Source organism: Nothobranchius furzeri, chromosome 4, assembly GCF_043380555.1.
Source record: "Nothobranchius furzeri strain GRZ-AD chromosome 4, NfurGRZ-RIMD1, whole genome shotgun sequence".
Taxonomy (NCBI): Eukaryota; Metazoa; Chordata; class Actinopteri; order Cyprinodontiformes; family Nothobranchiidae; genus Nothobranchius; species Nothobranchius furzeri.
The window spans coordinates 83,696,666-83,709,008 of NC_091744.1; the positions used below are offsets into that span (position 1 = coordinate 83,696,666).

Consider the following 12,343-nt stretch of genomic DNA (forward strand, 5'->3'; position numbering starts at 1 on the left):
CAACTCCACTGAGTTTCAGTGTTGGGAGTAACACCGTTTAAATATAACGGCGTTACTAACTGTGTTCTTTATTAGGTAACGGAATAATTTAATTAATTACTCTTCCCACTGTTGAAACGCCGTTACCATTACTGGGGACGGAAGGTTGTGCGTTACTATGTGCTTGTCGAACGCTGAGCAACAGTGGGAGGCTTTCTGACCGCCACACTTCAGCTGCAGCCAGGGAGAGAGAAGTGTCGGTAACGCTCTTACAAACACGATGATGATTGGCCGGGTGGGCGGAGACCCTCACTGTCTCAGTCGCTGCCTGCTGTAGACCCAACAGAGCAGTGATGTGAATAACGCCGTTTAAAATAACCGCATTAATTTTTTCAGTAACGAGCAAACTAATTAATTACAGTCTTCTTTTATCAAAACGTCGTTTCTGTTACTGATAAGGAAATGCGTGCGTTAAGCAGCGGGTGTGTTGAAGCTGTCATCAGCTGATCAGGAGCTAAAGAGGTAGATGTTTTCATCCAAGAGCATCACGGCCTGTGAAGAACGAGGAAGACGTGATGAATAGTCTACGACGGCAGGTGAGGATCTGCAGCCGTGCCCTTCTTAGCATGACGTCCCGAAGGTCCGCTCACCTGTTCACCGCTCAGACGTCCTTATTTTCTGCCTTCCTAGATCATCCAGCTGTAACCTGTTCCTGATCATGTCTTTAGTCCCGCTGTAACACTGATGCATCAGTCTCAGACGTCATGGAGCTTAGGTGTTATTAGAACTACCTGTGTGTGTTTACCACCCAGCTTCAGCTCTTCTGTGTTTGGATCTGACCCACGTTAGTAAATGTAAGTCCTCCATCAGGCTTGTGCCTCTTCTAGTGTCATTTTAAAGGATTTTATTTATTTATTTAACCGTTACTAGATTAGCAGCAACAGAAATGCTACTAAAAACACACAATTATGTGAAGCTGGAAAAATTAAAATTCTGTACAAATATACATTTATTTCTGTAATTTAACTAGACTGAGAGACCATTTAAAGGCTCGGGAACCTTTACAGGCATTTCTATTTGCAATTTTAAATTTTAGCTGATTAGGGTCTTGTTAAATATCACACAGTGACCTTTTAATAGTCTAGATTAGTGTAATGCTCCTGTTAGTAGTTCCTCCTGTTAAGTGCTTATTTATTTAAATTATTCAGGTTTATAAAAACATTTGGACACACATTTTATTATGTTCCAGTCTAGTCATTTATATTTCACTATTGTAGTAATTTATAGTAAATTAAGTTCAGTTAAGAGGGGAACCCTTTTTTCTAGCATTCTTTAATGAAAAAAGTAACTAAGTAGTTATATTTCTTGGTAATTAGTTACTTGTATAATCTCGTAACTCAGTAACTTGAGTAACTTTTTTGATAAAGTAATCAGTAACTATAACTAATTACTTTTTCAAAGTAACGTTCCCAACACTGCTGAGTTTTGGCTAGCAGCTGTGAACGTAGCTGAACTACGGAAGCTCTGCATGGACAAGACGTCAAAAACTCTAAACACAAAAGACTTCAATAAATGGGACACACTTCTTTCCTGCAAATAAAATTTTTCACAGTTGATGCTAATACCTATTCTCCTTCATAGGATGTGCTCCTGGCTGCAAAGCATTGCACCTTCAAATACAAGATGTTGTCTTTAGTTGTGAGTGTTCATGTATGTGCAGACAAATGAACTTGTTGATATTCAGTACAAGTTACATACCCGGTAGATCTTTTTTTGCTTTCGTTAGTTGAAAAATGAGAAAAGCCCCTTGAGAAAATAATTGTGAATTAAATCCCAATTACAATATTGAAAAAAAAAATCGCAATTAGATTATTTTCCAAAATCGTTCAGCCCTAGTAGAAACAGATTTGTGAAGCATGATCAAAGACAAATGTTCTCTCAAAACGGTCCGAGTTGTTGCAGGAACTTGGGTTGATTTAATTTCTGCAAGTCAGAAACAGGGTATCTGCAGGTTTAAGGGAGCCAAATTTAAGAATTTTTTAAAACCTTTTTAAGGCCACTTTGACCAAATTCAAGCAATTTTTTAAAATTAAATTTAAGCTATAATTTCCAGCTATTGCCTGGTACCGGTACTAACCACGTCGCTAACGTGGGATTAGCCATCCAGTTACCATTAAACTTGCACTTCCCCATGGCGCAAGCTCCCACTAGCTTGACCAGCTAATGTGCTCATCTAAAAATAGCCCCCTTTCACAACCAACTGAATGTGTACGGTTCCGCTTACGCCAACATCGTACACAAAAAATGCTGAACACTAACTAGAAATTCACAAAATTTTTATAGAAATAAAAGAATCTTGTTTATTGGGTCTTTGGTTTAAGACCTTTGGAAACTGTATTTAAAGATTATTAGTCATTTTTAAGGCCTTAAAAAGTTTTAAATTTGCTTTTCCAAATGTAAGACTTTTCAAGGACCCGCAGATACCCTGAGAAAGCGTGAGAAGTGTAACACGACTAGTGGAAACTCGTTTGCAAATGAATAAAGACAAAATCACAAACCAATTCAGACACTATTAACGGTTTGATTGCATGGGGGCTGCAATTTGTTCATGGTACGCTGTGGTGGGAGGGTCTAGCACAGGGGTATTCAATTCCAGGCCTGGAGGTCCGATATATATTCTGCACGTTTTAGTTTCAATACACCTGATTTCAACCAGCAGGTGATCAACAGGCTTCTGCAGAGCCTGATGAGCTGCCACTAGGGATGGGTACCTTTGACATTTGAATCGATTCGGTACAAATTCCCGTTACCTAGGAATAGATACCGGTACCAATTTTAACATCATCCTTGTAGTTTTATAAGCTGATAATTAAACTGAAGCAAACATCTTTACTGTGAACTAAATTTACTGTGTGTCTTCATTCCTTTTGCCGTCCTTTTTCATTTGATTTTTCCTACTGGGAAGTTAGAATTTCCGAGGAGAAAGCGAACGCACCATTAGCTGATAACAATGGTGGCAATGGAAGCTAACATATCAAGCTAACGTTATCTTAAACAGTTTATTTAGCTGCTGGAGCAGATTAAAACGATGATGCCTCACACTTAGATCGTTGTCGCTGGTTTCATCTTCACCCAATCACACGTCGCATTTAGTGAAGTGGACCCAAGCTTTAGCGTGCGTTCTTTCTACCATGCTGCTCTGTTTACAACTCGCTCGCAGCGACCGACGACGTAACGCTCTTGCGCATGCGCTGCTGTCTAGGCAAGTTCTCGTTATGGAGGACGGGTACCGAAATGAGGCACCGTTTCAAATGACGTGAATCTGTGCTCAGTCGGTACTATGGAATTCGGTCGGTGCCTTAAAAAGTACCGAATTTGGTACCCATTGCTAGCTGCTGCACAGGTGAATCAAGAGAGACAACCAAACCGTGCTCGATACAGGACCTCCAGGAACTGAATACCCCTGCAGATCTGCTTCAGGACGGCCAGCGCTGAGCACCGTTATGGACATTTTGAGTCACTACATGAAGAAGCTTCTTGGGCTTCCTACTGAATTCGTAGCGTAATAGACGTGCTTTCACCATGAATTGCACGATCATGGGTATTTCTCCAGTTAACTTGACAACAAGCAAGGAGAAAGACAACTATGTGTATCCCAAAGGTCTGTGGTTAACCTCAAACGTGGAGGTTTTAAAGGCGATGACATTCTCCAATAGATCTTCATTTTTTTATTCTGCATCTATGCATCCGTGTTCTATTTCCAGTCTGGTCCGATCAGACATGCCGAGCTTGGCGTGTTCTGGAAGTCTAGGGCATCAAATACAGACCCAAAGCATAAATTTAGCAGAACACAACGCTTCTGGGATGCCCGACGGAAGCAAACTCATTGACTACAATGGCGGCCGTTAGCTGCGTGTTACGCTTCGCAGACGATTGCCGTTTAGCATCCAGTGGAAAGCTGGGGTTGGAAACCTTTTTGGAAAGGGGACTACTGGCTCAAAGTTAGGGTGGGAAATCCTGGAAGCTTGTCAAAAAAGCTACATTTAGAAAATACACAACCTTGTTTCTCCAGGACAAAAATGGACATTCATCAACTTACTTGTTGAGGTGTTTGCGTGCAGCCGGCAGCCCTGAAAGCTCCTCATTAAGGACATATTTTTTGGTGCCCATACAGTAATTTTCCATGTACTCCGCCCAGTGCAGCTGTCGAACATCAAAGTTAAAAACCTACGGGAATAAAAGCATAAAAACAGAACACCATTCACTCCATTCAGCTGTTGGTAAATCAATAATCTCCACTTTTTACAATTTTGGTTTCAACCAACTCTGAGAATATTTCTCCATTATTTTATTAGTTAGATATTCTGAAATAAACCCGAAGAATAATCTACATCAACGATAGAATAAAACAAGGTTTTTATTATCTGGGATGATAAAAAAAAATAAACGCATTTCAATGGAGAATCTGTCTTCTTCATGAACAAAGTCTATTCACCACAAGCTCACGTCAGCAGTGAATGACTGACACACACACACACACACACACACACACACACACACACACACACACACACACACACACACACACACACACACACACACACACACACACACACACACACACACACACACACACACACACACACACACACACACACACACACACACACACACACACACACACACACACACACACACACACACACACACACACACACACACACACACACACACACACACACACACACACACACACACACACACACACACACACACACACACACACACACACACACACACACACACACACACACACACACACACACACACACACACACACACACACACACACACACACACACACACACACACACACACACACACACACACACACACACACACACACACACACACACACACACACACACACACACACACACACACACACACACACACACACACACACACACACGGGGTACCTTCTTGTCCTCAGGGCTCATGTTGGCCTGCAGGACGGCCATGTTGTTGGTGTTCCACACCCACGAGTGGCTGGTGAAATACTCCAGGACCATCATGGCTTTGTGGAGGCGATTGATGGTCTTCATCATCCTGCGGTAAATGACATGTGAGTGAAGGAAAACCAGGAGCTAGGGGGAAGTGAAAAATGAATGCTGGACTATGGAAAACGAGAGGCTAGAGAAACGTGGGATAATAAACGAGAGGACAGAAAAGATAAATGTTTAACCACGAAACACCAGACAGCAGACTCCAATTCACTCCGTGTGTAATCTGAAACTCCAAGTGAAACTTTTGAACTCCAGATTACGCCAGATTAAGCAGGATTAGTAGACAATGCTACAAGTTTGTCAGCCTTTCAGCATGGGCTTTTATTTTTTCTATTAATTTATCCATGAAATTTAATCATAATCCCCCACCAGAACATACATTTGAATAAACCCTTTAATGGTCTCAGATCTGTAGATGATTGAAGGCAGAAGAAGCTTTTAAGTTTTGGGTTACTGGGCTTAACTAGTTTTACAGATCAGGGGCATCGTCGGGTTAAATCCGCTCTGACTATTACATAAACTTAAATGACCAAAGTTGGATAAAAAAATGTTTTTTCACACCAAAACTAATTTAAACGGTAAACTGTGTCGTTTGCTTTGGGAAGCGTCTCTGTGACCGTCTCCTCACTTTGAAATTGCAATAGTGATTGAATCATGGACGGTTTTCTCATTCCTTCAAGTCTCTCAATTAAATAATATAATTGTAAAAAAATTAAAAAGGTGGTAGCGCAGAAACAAATGAGGCAAATAAAAAATGCTTTTCTTAGAAAAAGACAAGTTTTTATAAATAAACTAGCAGAGCCTCTTGAGGTTCGGTAGTTTCTCGTGACGATAAAATGTGGCATCACGGAGGGGTTCTGTTCTGAGGAAACAAAGATGTTCTTTTCTTCTGAAGTGAAGCTTGAGACTCGGATAAATCCGCAGTAAAAAGGTGAATTAATGATGCTGCTCTTCGTTTGGCCCAACATTTAAACTCCTAAAGGAAAAAACTGATTTCAGCACAGAAATCTAATCTGTAAAGGATAATCCAGGGTTTTCTGATTTGGAAACATTATAAAAATGATCTTGTTAGGATTGTGTAGGGTTTAAAGGTATGGTTCACTTCGTTAACTCATTCACTGCCAGCATTTTTCAATGTTTTTACAGTTTTTTTTTAAGAGTGACAGAATGTTGCGCGCTAGGATGACGCCGACGCCAAAACAAAGTGGAGACTCACCTCTTACATCAGGAAGAATCCGCGCGTTTCGAGCGTTATCCGTTCTTTCATAATCCGTTGTTGAATTGTGATCGGCAGAAGCTTTTCCGGTTCGCGCCTCACTTTTTTTTTTTGGCAGCAGCGGCCCAAAATGATCTCCTAACACATGGATGTTCTGATTTCTGATCCCATGTCATGTGACGTACACAGATGAAGATCAGCTTTAGAGCCGAGATGTTTGTTCTCACGGTGCGGGGGCTCGTCCGGCGCCAACACAGTAAGAAAATGAAAATGACAACTTTAGTTAACACGTGTGCTGGGGTCCCTAGTAGGAATGAATGCCTTGCAAGTCGTACTCTGGGTACAGAAAGCCCAGGTGCTCCTGTTTGAGGATCTAGAAGTGAGCCAGATCAGAGCTGAGCTTCAGACGACAGGATCTGGAGTTCCACCTCCTGATAGTTGGACATCTCTCCACTGATAGGCTAACAACACGACTATCACTGACTGTTTGCTCTGCAGCGTTGATGTTTTATCTCCCCTAATAACACAAGCCTGGAGGAATTCTGCTGTGTGGTGGAGTTGCTAATGCTAACAGTTAGCTTCTACTAGCTGAGACGTTCTCTGCTGTTTCCTGGACGCTAAACCAACAACAGCCTTCCCCGTTGTGAGTCAAGATGAGTGAGTCCATGAATGTTAGTGACAGTGTGACGTAGATCTGTCAGGATTTTCTAATCGTAGAGTTTCACCGTCTGTTTTCTATCAGAAGCTAATGCGGGACATAGCTGTAGGAGACTATTTTCATGTTTAGCTTGAATGAAACACTCAGATTATTAAAATTATTAACCCTCCCACTGTCCTCATGGGTGTGACCCCGTGAGGAAAGTTGACCATTGAGCAGGGTTGATGGTTTATCTCTCGAGGTCCACGTGGCAGGGGTGAGGTGGTGCTCACATCTCACCCATGCCAAGTGGACCCAAGGGATAAACCATCAACCCTGCTCAATGGTCAACTTTCCTCGCGGGGTCACACCCATGAAGACAGTGGGAGGGTTAAAAAGGCAGCAGTAGCTCAGGAGGTAGAGCGGGTTGTCCAGTAATTAGAAGGTTATAGGTTTGATCCCGGCTCCCACCAGAGAACTCTGCTGTTGTGTCCTTGGGCAAGACATTTAACCCCGCATTGCCTGCTGCTGGTGGTCGGCGCAACCAGTGGCGCCTGTGCTCGGCTGTCTCGCTTCTGTCAGTGCGCCTCAGGGAAGCTGTGGCTACATCATAGCTCATCCCCACCAGTGTGAGAATGGGTGGATGACTGTGTTGTGAAGCGCTTTTGGGGGGGGGGGGGGGGGGGGGGGGGTGTTGTAGAACCCTAAGAAGGCTCTTAGAAATACGAATACAGACCTTTTACCATTTAAAAATGTTTTTAAGTGAACCACACCTTAGATAGTTTAGCCCTCCTTGAGTTAGGGTAAAATTTCAGAGCTTTAACATTTTTAAACCAGTGTAAATAACATAAGTTATCTAGTTTTCAACCACTGATGATTAATATTGAAAAAAAAAACTGAGTTTAATTCCAGAATCTCACTGGGCTGGAACTGTCAGGGACAAATATTAAAAAAAAAATAAACAATTGTGAGGGAATTAATAAAGTATCAAAACAACTTTACTCTCAAAATAGTCACTGGGTCATCCCGGCGACGAGGAACCCGTCTGGAAGCGTTCTTGTTCTGATAGGACGATTCTGAGTTAGGAGGTCCTGACCACCAAATCAATAAAACCAGGGTAACAAATAATGACACTTTTTTTCTCAAATGCATTTCATGTAGCAAAGGCGTCAAATGCATCAATCTAGTGTGAAAATTGTACATTTTCTCATAATTTTGCATCTCCGACTAGTCGAACATCCACAGCCTGGCGAGGATTCATAGTTTTATTAATTCTGCTTAATCTGCCTTTATTTAAACTGACTTTAAAAGAATCCTTTAAAAAAAGAAGCTTCCAAACGTTCACAGCACTGTGGTTTTTCTTCCTCGTGGACAGAAACAAGCTAAACTTCCTGGATTTAATCTGCAAACAGCAGGAGGAAATCCACGTTTTACACCAATTTACTCCAAACAGATTTGATCCAATCATTGTCCTCCTGGCCAGAGAAGTAAATCCAGTAAATATTTAGCTTCTGTTAGTTCGTTCATCACAATCAAAGCCATGATTATGTCGTTAGTGAGAGAATGAAGAGAGCAGATAATCAGTAGAAGCAGAAAGCTGAAGAATCTGAGTCTCTGGCTTTCAGGCTGTTAACGGGAATTTAAAAAGCTCCGTCTAGAGTTAGACGCGTGAACGCTCACACCAATGGAGCCCGACTGAGATGACTCAGATTCTGTAAGCAAAGGCGACCGATTTGAAGCATTGAGCATGCATGGTTGATCAGCTCAGAATGGGAAAGAAAATCATTACCTGCAAACCAAATTAGATTCAGATCACACGCCTATGTTCCGAGTAAGCCACAACCATAAGCCCAACTGGTTCCAGACAGCCAAAATGTGAAATTTGGATGTTTAATCCCAATTAAGACGCATCATTTACCTCACTTACTGTCTGAAACACTACTGCCTTAACATGTAAAAACACTCAAAGCAACTGATGTGCATGCAGTTGCTTTGAGCGGGACGAAGATTGCTCAGGCTGAATAGCTTTTCGGATTGGCCAAGAACTCCTGCGATTCCGATGATTGGGTGAGAGAGGTGGGAGATGAAGGCTGTCATGTTCTCAAAAAGTGGAGCCCCCTCCCCATCCAAAAAACATGCTTCCATAGGAAAATTATTAGAATTAAAAACATGATATGACCCAAAATTCAGCTGGTGCCGTATGATTAGAAGAATGCACGGCAAAGAGTCTCCTTTGCACAGGACTCATCCATGTTTTCACAACCCCAGTAAGGAAAAATAAAAAACAGGGAGGACAGTTGAGGAAATATGCAGGAAAGTTGGGAGCTGACTGGCAGCAGGGGAAGAGCTAATGTAACCTTACCGGGGCTTGTGGCCCGTCAACCTGAGATAGCCGTCATAGAGCAGCGCCGGCAGCGTGTGGCTGACGGTGGTCCAGTACTGATTAGTAAAAGAGTTGGAGCGCAGATTGACATTGGGCCTTCTGAAGGCCTGCTCTAAGGGATTGGTCTTGAAGGTCATGTTTATACAGTACTCTGTAGGAGAGAAATACACATGATGGGACAAGGAGGACAGAGGATCAGAAGAAAAAACTGTACATATCCTCTTTCACAACGCCATCAACAAGCTTTTGCCTCCTTAACATTTTCTTCAAATTTAGCTTTTTTGTCACTTAAAGGTGGAATAAGAGATGTTTCTTAGCATTTGAGCTAACATTTAGAAAAATCAGCGTCTAAAATGTTCAAACTCCTTTCTCCAGGTGTCTCTCGCTAAGCCGAGGTTTTAGTTTTAGGCATTTGACCCGTTGTTGGCATAATGCCTACCTTAACACACCTAGGTAACCTGACAACCATTTATTATGCTAGCTAATATAGTGTGGTGTTTTAGCGTTAAAAACAAGGCAGTTTTTTGTTTTCTTGGTTTATTTTTAATTTCAAAATCATAGCTAAATCGTTCCCCAGACCTACGACAACAAACTGACCCACAGCTCTGCTGACCGACAGAGGACAGGCTGCATTCACAGACAACAGGTCCGTCACCTGAATGTTTCCCAACATTCTATCTGTTACACTAGCTAGCTTGGCACTGGCTTCACTTCCTGTTTAGCTGCTCTTAAGCTGTGAATGCATGAATGGTGCACACAGGGGTACGTGCAAAGGTGGGAGGGTTTGATGGATGGATCGTGATTGAATAAGGTTTAACCAGGGTTGTACGTTTCAGAGGCGACTACAGTAATTCTTTTTTGGCAAAAGTATTTACTTCATTGGTTGCCATCAGATGTGAAGATTATCTCAAGACGTATTGTAAAAGTACTTCAGAAAAACATCTCTTAGTGCACCGTTAAATTTCTGCACAAGACAATAATATCCAGTAAAAACAAAAGGCTCAAATAAGGGAACAAACTATCCAACCACATCAGGAGATAATCTTTATTTAGGAATGGCCTATTTACGGTCCAATATCAATGAAAATGATTAAGAACATTTCATTAGCTAATATTACAACAGTATTAACACAAATAGGCACTTTGATCTTCCAGACGACTTATAGAAGTCAAGCTACGCAGAAGTTTAAGGGACTTACCAATTCTGATTAAAATTTAGGAATATGGGGCAAATAGAATAAATTTCCCAGTAAAGTTTCAAACCACCAAAAGACATATTAATACATTTTTTTCGTAAAGCTGAGTCATGTTCCACCAGCAACACCCAGAGCTGGTTACTGCAGTAAGTCTCTTCATAGAACCTGTCTGACACCACGAAGTAGGCAAAAAGGCCTCAATGAGCAACACGTCATGCTCCGTTCTAAAGGAATTCAAGAACAAAAAAAGCCTAGAACAACATCTGAAGCCATGCCAGGCAAAGGTCATCATTCAACCATTCAGGTGAAAAATGCCCTCCTGGGAAATTTCCATAGCAACAATCCACTGGTGACCAAAAAGAACACAAAAGTCTGTCTCACTTTGACCAAAAATAAAATAAACAAATAAATAAATCTCAATCCTGAAGAATTGTGGCAAAGTATTCTGTGGACTGACAAGACAAAGGTAAAATATTCTGGAAGGTGTGCGTCCCGTTTCATCTGCAGTCAAACTAACACTAAAACAGTCAGACACGGTGGTGGTAGCATGATGGTCTGGGGCTTGATCACTTCTTCAGGACCTGGACCACTTGCTGCTACAGAATCATGAATTCTGCTCTCTAGAATGACATCCTGGCCATGTTTGACCTTTGACCTTAGACAGGCTGGTCCTGATGAAAAACCCTCCAATGTGGCCGAATTTGGACGATTCTAAAACTTCTCCACAGAGATGAGACTCAAAATTTAGGGCTTAATTATGTTTTCAGTCAAAAGCAGGTTGGATAGCTTTGTCCCCCTAATACAGTGGTACTCACTCCTGATCCTGGAGGGCCGGTATTCATCAGGTGATTAACGGGCTTCTGAAGAGCTCGATGAGCTGCTGCACAGGGGATTCAACCACTGAATTATGTGTGCTGGAGTAGAGAAACATGGAAAACATACCGGCTCCCCAGGACCAGGAATGAGTACCACTGCCCTAACAAATGAAATCTCGATTTTACTCGGGTTATATTTGTCGGATTTTGACTTTTGTTGACCTGAAACACTTTTGTGTGGCAGAAACGGAAGAAATCTGCAAGGAGGTAAATACTTTTCACAGCTCTGGAGTTAAAAATCAAGCCCTGTGTAAGGAGTCAGTCTGCTGGCCTCTCATCAGCACCATCACATGAACCTGGATTCAGTTCTGCGGTGGAATAAAACCAACCGACAGAAATACGTCTAAAATGATTCTGCCAACTTAAATGATCTCTGTCCATTTCTGAGATTGAATCAGCGCTAATGTTCTGAAAACCAGCGGCAAAAGAGTGCAGAACCCATCATCATAGAGAGCAATGGGTTATACATTCTTAAGCGCCAACGCTACGTCACACAAGCAGTTTGAACACATTTACAACACAGTTACAATGTTAGGCAGTTAAACTACGCGAAAAGTGACAGGATAAAGCAGCAGAGGTGTGTGTGTGTGTGGACTTTCGCCGTTAGAAAGGAACAGGAACGACGCGTCCGAGCAGGCGAGGATGATGATGATGTTACCTGGGCTCTCGTCCAATCAGCCTGAGGTACAGATCATAGAGGAAGGCCGGAGCCTTGTGGCTCACGGTAATCCAGTACTGATTGATCAGGTGATTGGATGTGAGATTAACATTGGGCCGACGGAAGGCCTGTTCAAGGGGATTCCTCTTGAATGTGGATATTACATGGTACTCTAAGAAGAGAAGTGGTTCAACACAGGGCATCAATTATCATTACTCTGTTCTACGTCGAGGAAAACACAACTACAGATTTCATTTGAGTTTCTACTGATCTTTCCTTTGAAATATAGAAATGTTCATGATTTTAAAAGAACAACAAAATCGGATGAACAAA

The 12,343-nt window shown here is 42.0% G+C and overlaps 1 protein-coding gene and 1 long non-coding RNA gene across 3 annotated transcripts in view; one reads left to right on the forward strand and one right to left on the reverse strand.

Moving 5' to 3' along the window:
• The window catches only part of LOC107389208 (uncharacterized), a 64,190-nt gene that overhangs the window by 11,689 nt on the left and 40,158 nt on the right, over window positions 1–12,343 (forward strand). The gene's annotated exons all lie outside the window — the stretch shown is intronic.
• Window positions 1–12,343, reverse strand: part of far1 (fatty acyl CoA reductase 1) — a 42,305-nt gene that overhangs the window by 1,434 nt on the left and 28,528 nt on the right. The window contains exons 10-12 of one of the 2 annotated variants that reach the window (XM_015965225.3): window positions 9,261–9,432; window positions 4,959–5,088; window positions 4,079–4,206 (exon numbers count right to left, since the gene is read on the reverse strand). In XM_015965225.3, the coding sequence (XP_015820711.3) occupies window positions 4,079–4,206; window positions 4,959–5,088; window positions 9,261–9,432 (430 nt within the window). Of the gene's footprint in view, window positions 1–4,078; window positions 4,207–4,958; window positions 5,089–9,260; window positions 9,433–12,010; window positions 12,183–12,343 lie in introns of both variants that reach the window. The other variant, XM_015965224.3, reaches the window with a different exon arrangement.